Here is a 13,960-nt window from a genome sequence, read left to right as displayed (position 1 = left end):
TTCAAGACACATTGGCCTTGCTTCAAGTCTCTATGAAAGCCAACAGAGATGATGCATGTGAAGAAGCACAAAACATTACGAAGGCATAAAAGCAGAAATGAGTAATTTGAAGGATGAGATGGAAAATGTGAAGGGAAGTGTACAAGCAATGGAGGGGAAAATGGAAGTGATGCAGCAAACCTTAAAGGAAAATGAACAATGGATGAAGAAGGTTGAAGACAAAATGGAGGAAGTCGAAAAGAGAATGGATGAATTTGAGGACCACAGTACAGTGGCAAACAAAGGATTTAATGAAGCCATCACCAACTTAGAATTACAATGAGCCTCACATGGGCTGAGGTTCCAAAATGTGCACGAAGAAAAAGATGAAAACTTAGGAAGTACACATTAAATTTATCAGGAAAACCAGAACAGATGACATCTTGAATTGGTCAAGAGATGAAAGTTTAAAATATAAAGACAAAGACGTTATAATACTAAAACAAGTACCAAGAAGAGTACGCGAAAGCAGGAGGGAATACTACTTTCTAACAAGAATCTTAATTAAAGAAAAAATAATCTTCAGATGGCTGATTCCAGAAGGAGTATCTTTCTATTGGCAAAGATCCAGAATAAAATTAGAAACTGTTGATGAAGCAAGAACCTTCTATGAGCAATCCGGACTGTATAGACACGACATATCATACAAAGAAATCGGAGAGGGAGGAGAAGAGCGGGGAGCAACCTCCAAGGGGGAGGAAGAGACTCAAGATCCTAAGAATAAACAATCTCAACCACAACAAGAATTTATTTATTATTTTACCCCCTTCAGTTTCCTCTACAGTATCATTAATTGGAACTAAACATTCAACATAATCCATAGCAATCTGTTCAATTTCATTCTTAGGTTCTTCCATCTTCATAGGTTCCTGCAATTTCCACCATCTGCTACTCAGGTTCTATAACATTATCAACTCCATCACTAAGTTTAGTCATTTTGCTGGCACCATCACTAAAAGTCTCCTTTAAGTCCATGGCTTCCAGTAGTTTTCCAGAGATTTCAGTTGTAGATTCAATACGGTCACTTATTAAAAAATTCCATTCTTTGATACTTCTGCAAATATCATTATATAAATACCTTATCTCCTGCATTTCCATCTCTTTAATGTCTGCAAAAGCAACTTTTCCAGCTATCCAAAAAATCCTCACACTTTTCAACAGTCTAACCCAGCGGTTCCCAAACTACGGCCCGGGGGCCGGATGCGGCCTGCTGAGGCCATTTATCCGGCCCGCGGGTGAGTCTGTCGGCCTGGAGAAACCCTCGTGGGCTCTGAGCCCTGCCCAGCTTCTCCGGATGTGTCTGGGGACCACGGCAATGTCCCCTGTAACACGTGCTGCCACACACACAAAAACAACCCCCCATGCAGTCTTTTCCAAGGCCGCACTGGGGAGCTGGGCATCGGAGTTGGGGCAGGGAGCGACAAAGAAAGTGCGGGGAAGTCTTGCACCAGTGAAGGTTCGCACGTGCCTATGCGCACGAGCTCTTTGTTCTACTGCCAGCCTGCCATTCACCTGGGGGGGTGGGGAGGCTGAGCACTCCGCCGCGAACTTCAGAGACAGAAGTGGGGAGAAAGAAAGAAAAGGGAAAGAGAAGGGAAAAAGAGAGAGGGAAAGAGAAGTGGAGAGGAAGGAAGGAGAGAGGGAAGGAAGGAAGGTGGAGAAAGAGAGGGAGAGAGAAAGGGAGGGAGGAAGAGAGATAGCAAGAGAGATAGTGAGAAAGAGAGAAAGCAAGAGAGAGAGAGAAAGATAGTGAGTGAGAGAAAGAAAGCAAGAGAGAGAGTAAGAAAGCAAGAGAGAGAGAAAAGGAGAGGAAGGAAGGAGGAAGGGAGGGAGGAAAGGAAGGAAGGAATGAGAAATGGAGGGAAAAGGAAGGAAGGAAAGAAGGAAGGAAGAAGAAATGGAACAAGGAAGGAAGGAAGGAAGAATGAAATGAATGGAGGGGCGGAGTAAGGAAGGATTTTTTGGAGGGGGTGTAATTTTTTTTTACATTTTCTCTCAACATGCATTCTAACAATACAGTGTACCATCTAATTTTCCATGAATAAAATGCGGTATTTTGTTAGTAACTAATATCAATCATCAAAAAAGTTGCAAATGTTTTTTTTCTAAAGTTGTCATCCAGGTACATACTTTTCTTTTAATTAAATTCCCTCCTTAATGTTCCTTCAAAAAGTACACAAATTATATTTCTAACGTATTAACCATTATGACAAAGTGCTTCCTTCTTTCTTTATACATTTTTCTATAAACCAAAAAAACCTTGTATAGCCAACCAGATGTTAACAAAAGAAAATTAAAAACAAAACATAAACTTTTGTGAATTTCAGACTCCCCCCCCTCTAAATAGTACGTTCCCATTTTGTTTTTTACTTTAAAATAAGGTATGTGCAGTGTGAATAGGGATTTGTTCATAGTTTTTTTTATAGTCCGGCCCTCCAACAGTCCGAGGGACCGTGAACTGGCCCCCTGTGTAAAAAGTTTGGGGACCCCTGGTCTAACCCATCACTTCCATCAATTCATATGCAGGAGTCATTATATTATTGTTTTTAGTATGGAGGAGCTCAAAAATCATAATATTTTCTTTCATTTCTTCTTTATCGCATATTACATGTCAACTCTCCAGCTGGTTTCCTTCTCCAAGGTCACAGCTGATCAAACAGTCCACAACTAAACAAAATTCCACTCACATCCTACACAACAAATTCTCCACCAGCAGATGGCACCACCACTTAAACACTAAATTCATTTTATATTTATTTGAAGTACAAGAAAAAATTTTAGGCTTCTTGGGGTTTTTTAAACTCTTTTTTTGATCTAAAGTGTAAGTCAACAACCTAGGTTTTAGCTTTGGCTTTCTAAGTCATTTTAGTAATAATTGAATACTTCTGATGTTAATTAGCCACTTCTCCCCTTTTTATCTTTACTTCACTGTTCTGTCGGGCTCTCTGGTAGACTCCTCCCGAAAATTCACAGGTACAAATTTCAGACACACACACGTTTGAAAATTCAACACAATGTTCTTTATAATGAAAATTCACTTAAACTAAGCCCTCTTTTTGTATAGCAAAGAGCACTCGTCTCCAAACAAACTGGTAATTGGTACAAGTCCCTTATTAGTTCTGTGATACTTAGCTTGCAGCTGTGAGGCAATTCATAGTCCTTCTTCTTTCACAAAGTGAAACACACTTTGCTCTGGTTTAGTTTCAAAGCGGGGGGAAATCAGCACACAAAAGGGCAAACGCAGCAAAGCAGACACGAAACACAACGATCAGATAATCCTCCTCAATGGCCAAACCCACAGGCTGCTATTTATAGCAGCCTCACTAATTACGACAGCCCTACCCAACCACAGGTGGCCTCATTTTCTTTGATAATAATCTCTCAGTTGTTGTTCCCTATGCATCGCTCTCCGCATGCGTAGCTGTATCATTAACTCTTGCTCTGAATCCAAGGAGGAGCTAGATAATTGATCTTCTTCTGAGCTGTCTGCCACACTCTCCTCCTCCCAGTCACTCATGTCTTCTTGGTCAGAGGAGCCTTCATCAGCAGATTCCACCGGGGGCAAAACAGGCCTGCAGCATGTGGATGTCTCCCCCACATCCACAGTCCTTGGGGCAGGAGCTGGGCCAGAGCTAATCACAACACTTCACAAATCCAAAGAACAGTTCTTTAAAAAGTTCTTCCCTCCAGCACAATAGCTCACTATGTCCAAATGCTCTTTTTCTTTTAGTCTTCCAGCACAAAACCTACAGGTTTTTTCCTTCCAGATGACTTCCAACTTTCAATTCAACTCTTTCTGTAGTGTAATCACCACAGCTAATGCAACCGAAGCTGCTTAGCTTCGGGTGGAGGCTCCAGGCAAGCTCTCCATGGGGTATGCCAACCCCAAAATGGATTGCCCACCAAGTCCTCTTCTTCACCCCCCTTCAGGGTGTTCCCCCACAGGAGCGCAAGGAATCCGTCTCGCTGCAGCAGTTGACCATGCCCCTCGTTTCAAGTTCATTTTAATACATTTAGTTGTTTTGAATATTCTAGAAGTATTTTGTACATACAACGCTTTCCAAAGCAGCCCATTTCATAGCTGGACTTTTACATCTGAAATGGAATGTTTTATGAAAGCATGTGCTCAAAATAATTTAAAAGAAAAAAAAGTGTGTGCATGTATTCATTTATAATACTATTTAGAAGCATATATTATAAATAGCATAATGCTATTTAGAGGCTGCCTTTTAGGCAGAGGAAAAGAATAGAGTGGGAATTAAAACAGAGAGCTAGTCCGATGTAAACGCATCAGGCTAGGGATGGGAATTCTAGTTCCATCTTAGATACAAAGCCAGTAGGGTGAACTTCACACAATCACTCGCTCAGCCCTAGAAAGGAGGCAATGGTAAATCACGTGTGAAAATGCACCACCAGGAGTCAACACTGACTCAAAGAAACCCCCTTCCTCCAAAAAGATAAATAATAAAACTTACTTTTTTTCAGGAAGTGGTTTAACTCCAACTGACAATGATGCCATTGCTGTTACGGTTTCTGCTTCTTCATTATCACACTTCTGTGCATCTATCAAAGAATAACTGACTGTTGAAGAATAATGTTGGAGCGATTGCCAATATTTACCTAAAGAAAAATTAAACCATTACAGAATCCATTACTATCATTTTTGTATTAAATAAATAAAAGGATCATCAAGCTGCAAAATGAAACAGATTTGGGAGATTCTTACTTCTAAGAGGTTTTACAAAATATATATAAATGAAGTACTATCTCCCTATTTTACTGCAGCTCCATGTGTTCTCTACTCTTATTTTCTTTTATAAATGAATAAATAGGATACAAGGAAATAACAGAGAACAGGGCTGCAGTAAATAAGAACATTTATTATTGTCTAATTTACTGGTTTCAAGAACTGCCTGAAAAAATAAAGAAATAAGGAATACTCTTTTTACTCTGCTAGTCATTGCTATCAGGAGGAAGCTAGGAGATGCTGCTCCCCTGGACTACGGTGTTACATCTAGGATTAGATGGGGTTAAATGGTAGTTGGAGTCGACCTTTATACATTGCCTAATTGCTGAACATTGGCGGTTGAGTTTTCCATCCTCGGGGGCTTCGTTTTGGGCGTTTTGAAGCAGGCTTGGTGAAAAAACACCGGCAAAAAGATCAGCTGTAGGACGGAAAATGGCGGCCGTCTCTAACGTGAGTCCTGAGGGAATCGGACTGGTTATCGTGGTTCACTGACAAATGGAGGAGCCTGAGCCTGAGAAGACTGTCAGCTGAGCGAGTGGAAACGAACCGAGTGGAAGCATGGCGGGAGAAAGCGGAGCCAGTGGAAGCGAGGTGAGTGGAAACTGAAATGGAAGCGAGGCGAGCAGAGGTGGCTTGGCGGACAGAGAGACCTGGGAGTTGGCCGGTGCTGGATGAGAAGAGAGAAGTATCCAGCGCTGGAAGATCTGCCGGATGGAGAGGTTTTGGACCGGCCATCGAGGAGGAACTGATAGGAAGGATGTTGGTCGGCGGTACTGGGAGCCATTTTGAGACCATGCAGACCATGCAGAGCACCAGGAGGTCGGTGAGAGTGGCTGGAGGACCTCCTGTGGGAACCAGAACCGGAACCTAGACTCAACCAGCAGTCAAGCCCTTTGTACAATGCCAGTGGATGGAACAGGTTGGAGAGAGTGATACCGGCGAGGAGGAGGTGACAGGAGGAGAATGGAATTTTGGGGTGAAATCCAAGGTAACCCCCCCCCCATGGACCTCTATTATAGATAATCTTTCCCCTACTCCCTTGAAGAACTTACCACCCCTGTGTATGAACTGTGGACCAGCTGCTTATTAGACTGACTTGAACCGATTGATGCAATTTTCACTTTTAAATTCATATTTTGCACTTAAATTGGTATTTTTAGTATAATTTATTTAATCCCATCTATATCCTGTAGAACTGCTTTTAGTGTAAGTTTTTAGTGTAAATTAATTTAATAGATTTTAGCTATGTTCTTGCTATTTATTATTAATACTAATTTTGGAGTAATTGGTATTTATTAGTATTAATTAATTAATATTAATCTGTATTTTTAATTCTATAATTTTATATTTTAATTAAATTATTGGGGAGATTTTTAATTGATGGATAAGTGGGGCGGGTGTAGTAATATGTATGGAATGAATGATTATGGCTGGGATGGGTGGGGTAGGTGGGATTATGGTATGGATGAGGTAAATGGGAATGGCATGAATGACACAGTTGGTCCACCTGACGCTGGAGAGGCAGGAGGGGAGGGGGCACCTATCTCTGGGGTGGCAGAGGGTCAGAACATTCCGGTGCTGCTGGGGAGAGGCAGATATGGCAGGAGCCACGGAGCTAGCTGGGTTAAGGATCTTGATCCTTGGGTTTCAAACCTGGGTTGCTGGCTTTCCAACCAACATCTTAACTACTGAGCCACAAAGAAACGAGAAAAGGAAAAAGTAAACAAACGAGAAGTATGCTTTGAGAAATTACTGACTTGGCAGAAATATACTTTAACTAGACTTTTTAACTAATATGCATTACAAGCTGCATTAATTAATATGCAATTAATATGCATTACAAGCTGCATATGAAATCAATGTAGATTTGAAAGAAGAAACTGATTTCAGTTTTCAGACATTTGAATTTGTACCACTGCAACCACACATACCAAGATCTATTCTTTATCTTGTCAGAGAGTGGATACTATTCAAAGACAAAGGAAGGCATGTTCCATTTCCATTTCCATGGAAAGATTAAAAGTAAAAATAAATTAGCAGAATGGCTACTTCAATACATTTTTGCTGTATATATTCAAGTATTCATCTTCAAACACAACAACACACAAGCATGTAATAGATTTAAACTACCGGTAAATGTCAACCGCTCCAAACTAGACTTCAGCAACAGAGTAATCAACACATGGAATGCTCTATCTGACTGTGGTTTCTACTCCCAACCCCCAAACTTTTAACCTTAGCCTCTCCCCCTTTTGGAGATATTTGGGGCTAGATAGGAAGCTTTTGGGGCAGCGATTTTTGGAGAGATTTGGGGCTAGATAGGAAGCATTTGGGGCAGCGATTTTTGGAGAGATTTGGGGCTAGATAGGAAGCATTTGGGGCAGCGATTTTTGGAGAGATTTGGGGCTAGATAGGAAGCATTTGGGGCAGAGATTTTTGGAGAGATTTGGGGCTAGATAGGAAGCTTTTGGGGCAGAGATTTTTGGAGAGATTTGGGGCTAGATAGGAAGCTTTTGGGGCAGCGATTTTTGGAGAGATTTGGGGCTAGATAGGAAGCATTTGGGGCAGCGATTTTTGGAGAGATTTGGGGCTAGATAGGAAGCTTTTGGGGCAGAGATTTTTGGAGAGATTTGGGGCTAGATAGGAAGCTTTGGGGGGAGAGATTTTTGGAGAGATTTGAGGCAAGATTTTTGGAGCCTTCCTTGAGCCCCCGGGCATCACACCTGGCACTCTACCGACGTGGGAGCCTCCCCAGAGCCCCCGACAACAGCGGAGGACTCTAACTCAGCCCGGAGCCCTCCTCGAGGCCCCGGCATCAAACCCGGTGCCCAGCTGACACGGGAGCTTCCACGGAATCCCCGACAACAGCGGAAGATGCACCGAGCCCTCCTTGAGTCCCGGCATCGCACCCAGTGGGTGCAGGAGCTTCCACAGAGCCTTACGCTTAATCAAAGCATAATCAACTAATAAATCAGCAAAAATAAGACCAACCAAAACACAACTAAATAAAAAACAGCACTCACCAGCAGCACTCATCAAATACTCCACTACCAGCCTCCTACCATGAAGAACGAACCACGCTCTCAGAGAGAAGACACTCCTACTACCCACATGGAAGACAAACCCACCACACACAAGGAAGATGAAAAAGCTGCCTTCCTAGTGAGTTGCACACTGTGCTCCATGTATATACTCCTACCCTCAAACTTCCAAAACTTGACTTGCAATAAATAATAATAATAATAATAATAATAATAATAATAATAATAATAATAATAATTTATTGGATTTGTATGCCGCCCCTCTCCGTAGACTCAGGGCGGCTGTATGTAATGTAAAGTAATACAATTACTTGAGGAAAAAATAGAAAACCTAGAGAGAAACCTCAAAACCCTGCAGAACCAATATCAAAACAAGAAAGACCAATATACTCCCAACACATCCAACACCACAGAAGAGCACATCAGAACCAACCCCCCCCCCCGAGGTTGAAAATGACTGGACACACATCACCCAAAGAAGGGGGGGGGAAACCATCCCCAAACTCCCACCAACTCCAACCCACCTCCTTCCAACCCCAGTGCCTACAAGTAACAAATATGCAGTACTCCTGGCACAAGAAGATCAACAAACACCTGACAAGGAGCCACCAAGAACCAAGCACAACAATACAACACCATCAAACACAGTCATAACGAAGGCTAGTCCCCCTCTCCCCAACCCAACCAAAAAGAAAAGGAGAGTTGTGGTGACTCAATTCTCAGGGGAACTGAACCTGCCATCTGCAGACCAGACAATCAATCCAGAGAGGTGAGCTGCCTCCCTGCAGCCAAAATCTCTGACATAGCGCTAAACCTCACAAAAATCCTAAAGCCCACTGACTACTACTCCCTACTGGTGATCCATGCAGGAACAAATGACACAAGGAAAGACATGAATCAAATTACAGTCAAAAAGATAGGGGCACATGTTGTCTTCTCCTCTATTCTACCCATAAGAGGACAACATCCTGTCAGAGAATGCAAAATCCCACAAATAAACCTCTGGCTAAAGAGATGGTGTCGCCAGAATAACTTTGGATTCCTTGACCACGGTCTACAATACCTGCAAGAAGGGCTCCTAGCAAGAGACAGGCTACACCTTACCAGAGCTGGAAGAAACCTCCTTGGACATCGACTAGCCCAACTTATCAGGAGGGCTTTAAACTAGAACTGAGAGGGGTGGGTGACCAAAGTAAGAGACTGAATAATGAACAAAACAAGAAAGGGGTACAAGTTAAGCCCACAAATAAACCAGAGGATAATAAATCCCCACCCAGAATCAGACACAAACACCTAAAATGCCTGTACACTAATGCACAAAGCCTGGGGAACAAACAAGATGAACTAGAATTAGTAATACATGAGGGCCAATACGATTTAATTGGTATTACAGAAACATGGTGGGATGAATCACACGACTGGAACACACAGATAAAGGGCTACAATCTCTTCAAGAAAAACTAGTCAAACAAGAAAGGAGGTGGAGTTGCACTATACATAAAAGATCACTACACCACCACTGAGCTAAATCAATCTAAAGAAGATAATCCCCTAGAAATCATATGGGTTAACATAAAAGAAAAAAAGGGCAATGTTACAATTGGAGTATACTACAGGCCACCAAACCAAACAGATACAATGGATAACCTCTTTACAACCCAACTATCAACAATATGCAACAAGCACAGCACAACAATAATGGGGGACTTTAACTACCCCGACATTAACTGGAAAACAAATTCAGCACCAAGTGGAAAGTCTGACAGATTTCTCACCAGCCTCGCCGACAACTTTCTAACTCAAAAAGTGGAAACAGCAACTAGAGGGACTGCAATACTAGACCTAATTCTAACAAACAGAAAAGAAATTATAGAGGGAATAGAAGGAGAAGGGACACTAGGTGAGAGTGACCACATCATCCTAAAATTCAACATTGTGCAATCACTAACTACAACACCCAACTCCATTACAGTCCCAGACTTCAGAAAAGCGGACTTTAACAAGCTCAAAGTGAACCTGAAAAATAAACCCTGGAAGGAACTTCTAAAGAGTAAATCCACACAGGAAGCCTGGGAAGCCCTAAAAAACACTATCATTGAGGCCCAAAACAATTCAAATCCTATGAAAAAGAAAAGCAGAAAAACTAAAATGAAACCAGCATGGCTAAACAAGGACCTCATAGACAACGTAAAAGGGAAAAAAGCCAAATAGCTACTTCTGTTCAGTTTTCTCAAAAGACACCTTACAAAATAATACTATAGAGGGATATAGCATTGCTTCCAGCTGTACGGATTCAGCTCCAGTGATCTTAGAAGCCGATGTCTTAGAAGAACTTGAACGATTAAAGATAAATAAGGCAATGGGTCCAGATGGCATCCACCCCAGAGTTCTTAAAGAACTCAGATCTGTCATTGCTACCCCCCTGACTGATTTGTTTAACCAATCCCTGTTAACAGGAGATGTTCCTGAGGATTGGAGAATGGCCAGTGTTGTGCCTATCCACAAGAAGGGCAGTAGAGAAGAAGCTGGTAACTACAGGCCAGTTAGCTTGACATCAGTTATAGTTAAAATGATGGAGACTCTACTCAAAAAGAGGATAAATCAGCACCTTAAAAACGATAACTAATTGGACCCAAATCAGCATGGCTTTACTGAAGGCAAATCATGTCAGACTAATCTCATTGATTTCTTTGACTATGTCACAAAGATGTTGGATCAAGGTGGTGCCGTGGATATTGCCTATCTGGACTTCAGCAAAGCTTTTGATACGGTTCCACATAAAGAGCTGATAGATAAATTAGTGAAGATTGGACTTAATCCCTGGATAGTTCAGTGGATTTCAAGCTGGCTGAAGCGTAGACATCAGAGAGTTATTGTTAATGGCGAGTATTCTGAGCAGAGACAGGTTACAAGCGGTGTGCCACAAGGGTCTGTTCTGGGTCCTATTCTTTTTAATATGTTTGTGAGTTACATAGGGGAAGGTCTGGTAGGGAAGGTTTGCTTATTTGCCGATGACTCTAATAGGGTTGATATTCCTGGAGGGGTCTGTAATATGGTAAATGATTTAGCTTTACTAGATAAATGGTCAAAGCAATGGAAACTGCAGTTTAATGTTTCCAAATGTAAAATAATGCACTTGGGGAAAAGGAATCCTCAATCTGAGTATTGCATTGGCAGTTCTGTGTTAGCAAATACTTCAAATACTCAAAATGGGTGAGCAGTGTGGTCGGGCAGTAGGAAAAGCAAGTAGGATGCTTGGCTGCATAGCTAGAGGTATAACAAGCAGGAAGAGGGAGATTGTGATCTCCTTATATAGAGTGCTGGTGAGACCACATTTGGAGTACTGTGTTCAGTTCTGGAGACCTCACCTACAAAAAGATATTGACAAAATTGAACGGGTCCAAAGACGGGCTACAAGAATGGTGGAAGGGCTTAAGTATAAAACGTATCAGGAAAGACTTAATGAACTCAATCTGTATAGTCTGGAGGACAGAAGGAAAAGGGGGGGGCATGATCAAAACATTTAAATATGTTAAAGGGTTAAATAAGGTTCAGGAGGGAAGTGTTTTTAATAGGAAAGTGAACACAAGGACAAGGGGACACAATCTGAAGTTAGTTGGGAGAAAGATCAAAGGCAACATGAGAAAATATTATTTTACTGAAAGAGTAGTAGATCCTTGGAACAAACTTCCAGCAGACGTGGTTGGTAAATCCACAGTAACTGAATTTAAACATGCCTGGGATAAACATATATCCATTGTAAGATAAAATACAGGAAATAGTATAAGGGCAGACTAGATGGACCATGAGGACTTTTTCTGCCATCAGTCTTCTATGTTTCTATGTTTCTAAATACAATAAATGGAAAGAAGGACTCATAACCAAGGTGGAATATCAACAAACAGCCAGAACCTGCAAACAAAAAATAAGAACAGCAAAAGCTCAACACGAACAATATCTCGCAATGAAAGTTAATGACAACAAAAAAAGTTTCTTCCATCACATAAACAACAAGAAGAAAATCAAGGAAACAGTCACTATACTAAAAAATAAAGATGGTAATCAAATCACAGACAACAGAGATAAAGCACAGCTGCTCAATGCCTACTTTGCATCAGTCTTCACACATAAAGGAACCAACCAACCAAGCTACAACTTAACTGCAATAAACAGCCCCGGAATCGAACTCAACACAGATAAAGCTACTATTAGGGACTACTTGTGGGAGCTCAATGAGTACAAATCACCGGGACCTGACAGACTTCACTCCAGAGACCTAAAAGAACTGGCAGACACCATAGCGAAACCTCTTCTCCTAATCTACCAAAACTCTTGGGCCACTGGAGACCTACCAGATGACTGGAAACGAGCTGATATACAGTGGTACCTCGTGATACGAACCCCCATGATACATAGTTCCCTCTAAGCTGCGCAGTGCGCTATGGCGCAGAGGTTTTTACCTCTCAGCCCGGGAAATTTCAAATTCAGCGCGGAGGACCGACCTCTGCGCTGGAATTTGAAATGAGAAGTGTTGCTGCTCTACAAACATAGGGCAGCAACAGTTCCTTAAGGAAAGGCAGGAAACAAAGGGGCCAATTGCAGGCCCGCTTTCTTCCATGCCCCTTAAATCCCGGATTTTCTCCTCCCCGCCCCACGGCAGCCAAACGGTTGTTTAGCAGCCGGCGAGTAAGGTAAGAAAATCGTCTGGGGGGGGCTGGGCCTGGCAGTGGAGCTTGCTGCCTCTCCTCTCCTCTAAGCATCCGTGGGGTGGGGCACTGGGGTTGGGGGCCACGACCGGTGGCTGCGGAAAGTTAACAAGCCTAGTGGCACAGCCGGCGCTAGGCCTCTAAGCCTCCGTGGGGGGGGGGGCGACCACGGGCTGCCAAAAGGCAAGCGGCCTAGCCTCTTGCTGCCCATGGACGGGGGGCGCCGATGCTGAAAGGCAAATGGCGCGCCCCGCTGCTGAAGCTTTTGCTGCTCGTGAAGGGGGGCGCCGATGCCGAAAGGCAAACAGTGCGCTCCGTCGCTGAGGCTTTTGCTGCTCCAAAAGCCTAAGCGACGTTTGGCTGCCGGGGGGGCGGGGAGGAGAAAATCCATCCCCCCTCCAGGAGCAGCAAAAGCCTCAACGACGGGGCACGCCGTTTGCCTTTCAGCTCTGTTGCTGAGGCTTTTGCTGCTCCTGGAGGGGTGGGCGCCGATGCCGAAAGCCTCAGCAACGGGGGCGGGGAGGAGACAATCCGCCGCCCCCTCCAGGAGCAACAAAAGCCTCAGTGACGGGGCGCGCCGTTTGCCTTTCGGCATGGGCACCCTCCCTCCAGGAGCAGCAAAAGCCTCAGCGACGGGGCGCGCCACTTGCCTTTCGGCTCTGTCGCTGAGGCTTTTGCTGCTCGTGGAGCGGGGGTTGGGGGTGCCGATGCTGAATGCTTTCCCTCCGCGGTGGGGGGTGCAGGGCAGGCGCAGGCAGCCCCAGGAGACAAAGAGGGAATGAGAGAAAGGAAAGAGACAGAAAGGGAGGGAGAGAAGGAAAGAGTGAGAGATAGAAAGAATAGAGAGAAAGAGGGAATGAGAGAAAGGAAAGAGAGAGAAAGGGAGGGAGGGAAGGAAAGAGTGAGAGATAGAAAGGATAGAGAGAAAGAGGGAATGAGAGAAAGGAAAGAGACAGAAAGGGAGGGAGAGAAGGAAAGAGTGAGAGATAGAAAGGATAGAGAGAAAGAGGGAATGAGAGAAAGGAAAGAGACAGAAAGGGAGGGAGAGAAAGAAAGAATGAGAGATAGAAAGAATAGAGAGAAAGAGGGAATGAGAGAAAGGAAAGAGAGAGAAAGGGAGGGAGAGAAGGAAAGAGTGAGAGATAGAAAGGATAGAGAGAAAGAGGAAATGAGAGAAAGGAAAGAGACAGAAAGGGAGGGAGAGAAGGAGTGAGAGATAGAAAGGATAGAGAGAAAGAGGGAATGAGAGAAGGGAAAGAGATAGAAAGGGAGGGAGAGAAAGAAAGAGTGAGAGATAGAAAGTATAGAGAGAAAGAGGGAATGAGAGAAAGGAAAGAGAGAGAAAGGGAGGGAGAGAAGGAAAGAGTGAGAGATAGAAAGAATAGAGAAAGAGGGAATGAAAGGAAAGAGAGAGAAAGGGAGGGAGG

General features: G+C 43.3%; 1 protein-coding gene across 4 annotated transcripts in view; it reads right to left on the bottom strand.

The window, feature by feature from the left end:
• LOC139156524 (histone deacetylase 4) overlaps positions 1-13,960 on the bottom strand; it is an 815,291-nt gene that overhangs the window by 68,835 nt on the left and 732,496 nt on the right. For all 4 annotated transcript variants that reach the window (XM_070732257.1, XM_070732259.1, XM_070732258.1 and 1 more), the window contains one exon: positions 4,515-4,659. In XM_070732257.1, coding sequence (XP_070588358.1) covers positions 4,515-4,659 — 145 coding nt within the window. The remainder of the gene's footprint in view (positions 1-4,514; positions 4,660-13,960) is intronic.

This window comes from Erythrolamprus reginae, chromosome 1 (assembly GCF_031021105.1).
Source record: "Erythrolamprus reginae isolate rEryReg1 chromosome 1, rEryReg1.hap1, whole genome shotgun sequence".
NCBI lineage: Eukaryota > Metazoa > Chordata > Lepidosauria > Squamata > Dipsadidae > Erythrolamprus > Erythrolamprus reginae.
The sequence above is the reverse complement of the archived record's forward strand: the minus strand, read 5'-3'. Positions and strand labels throughout refer to the sequence as shown.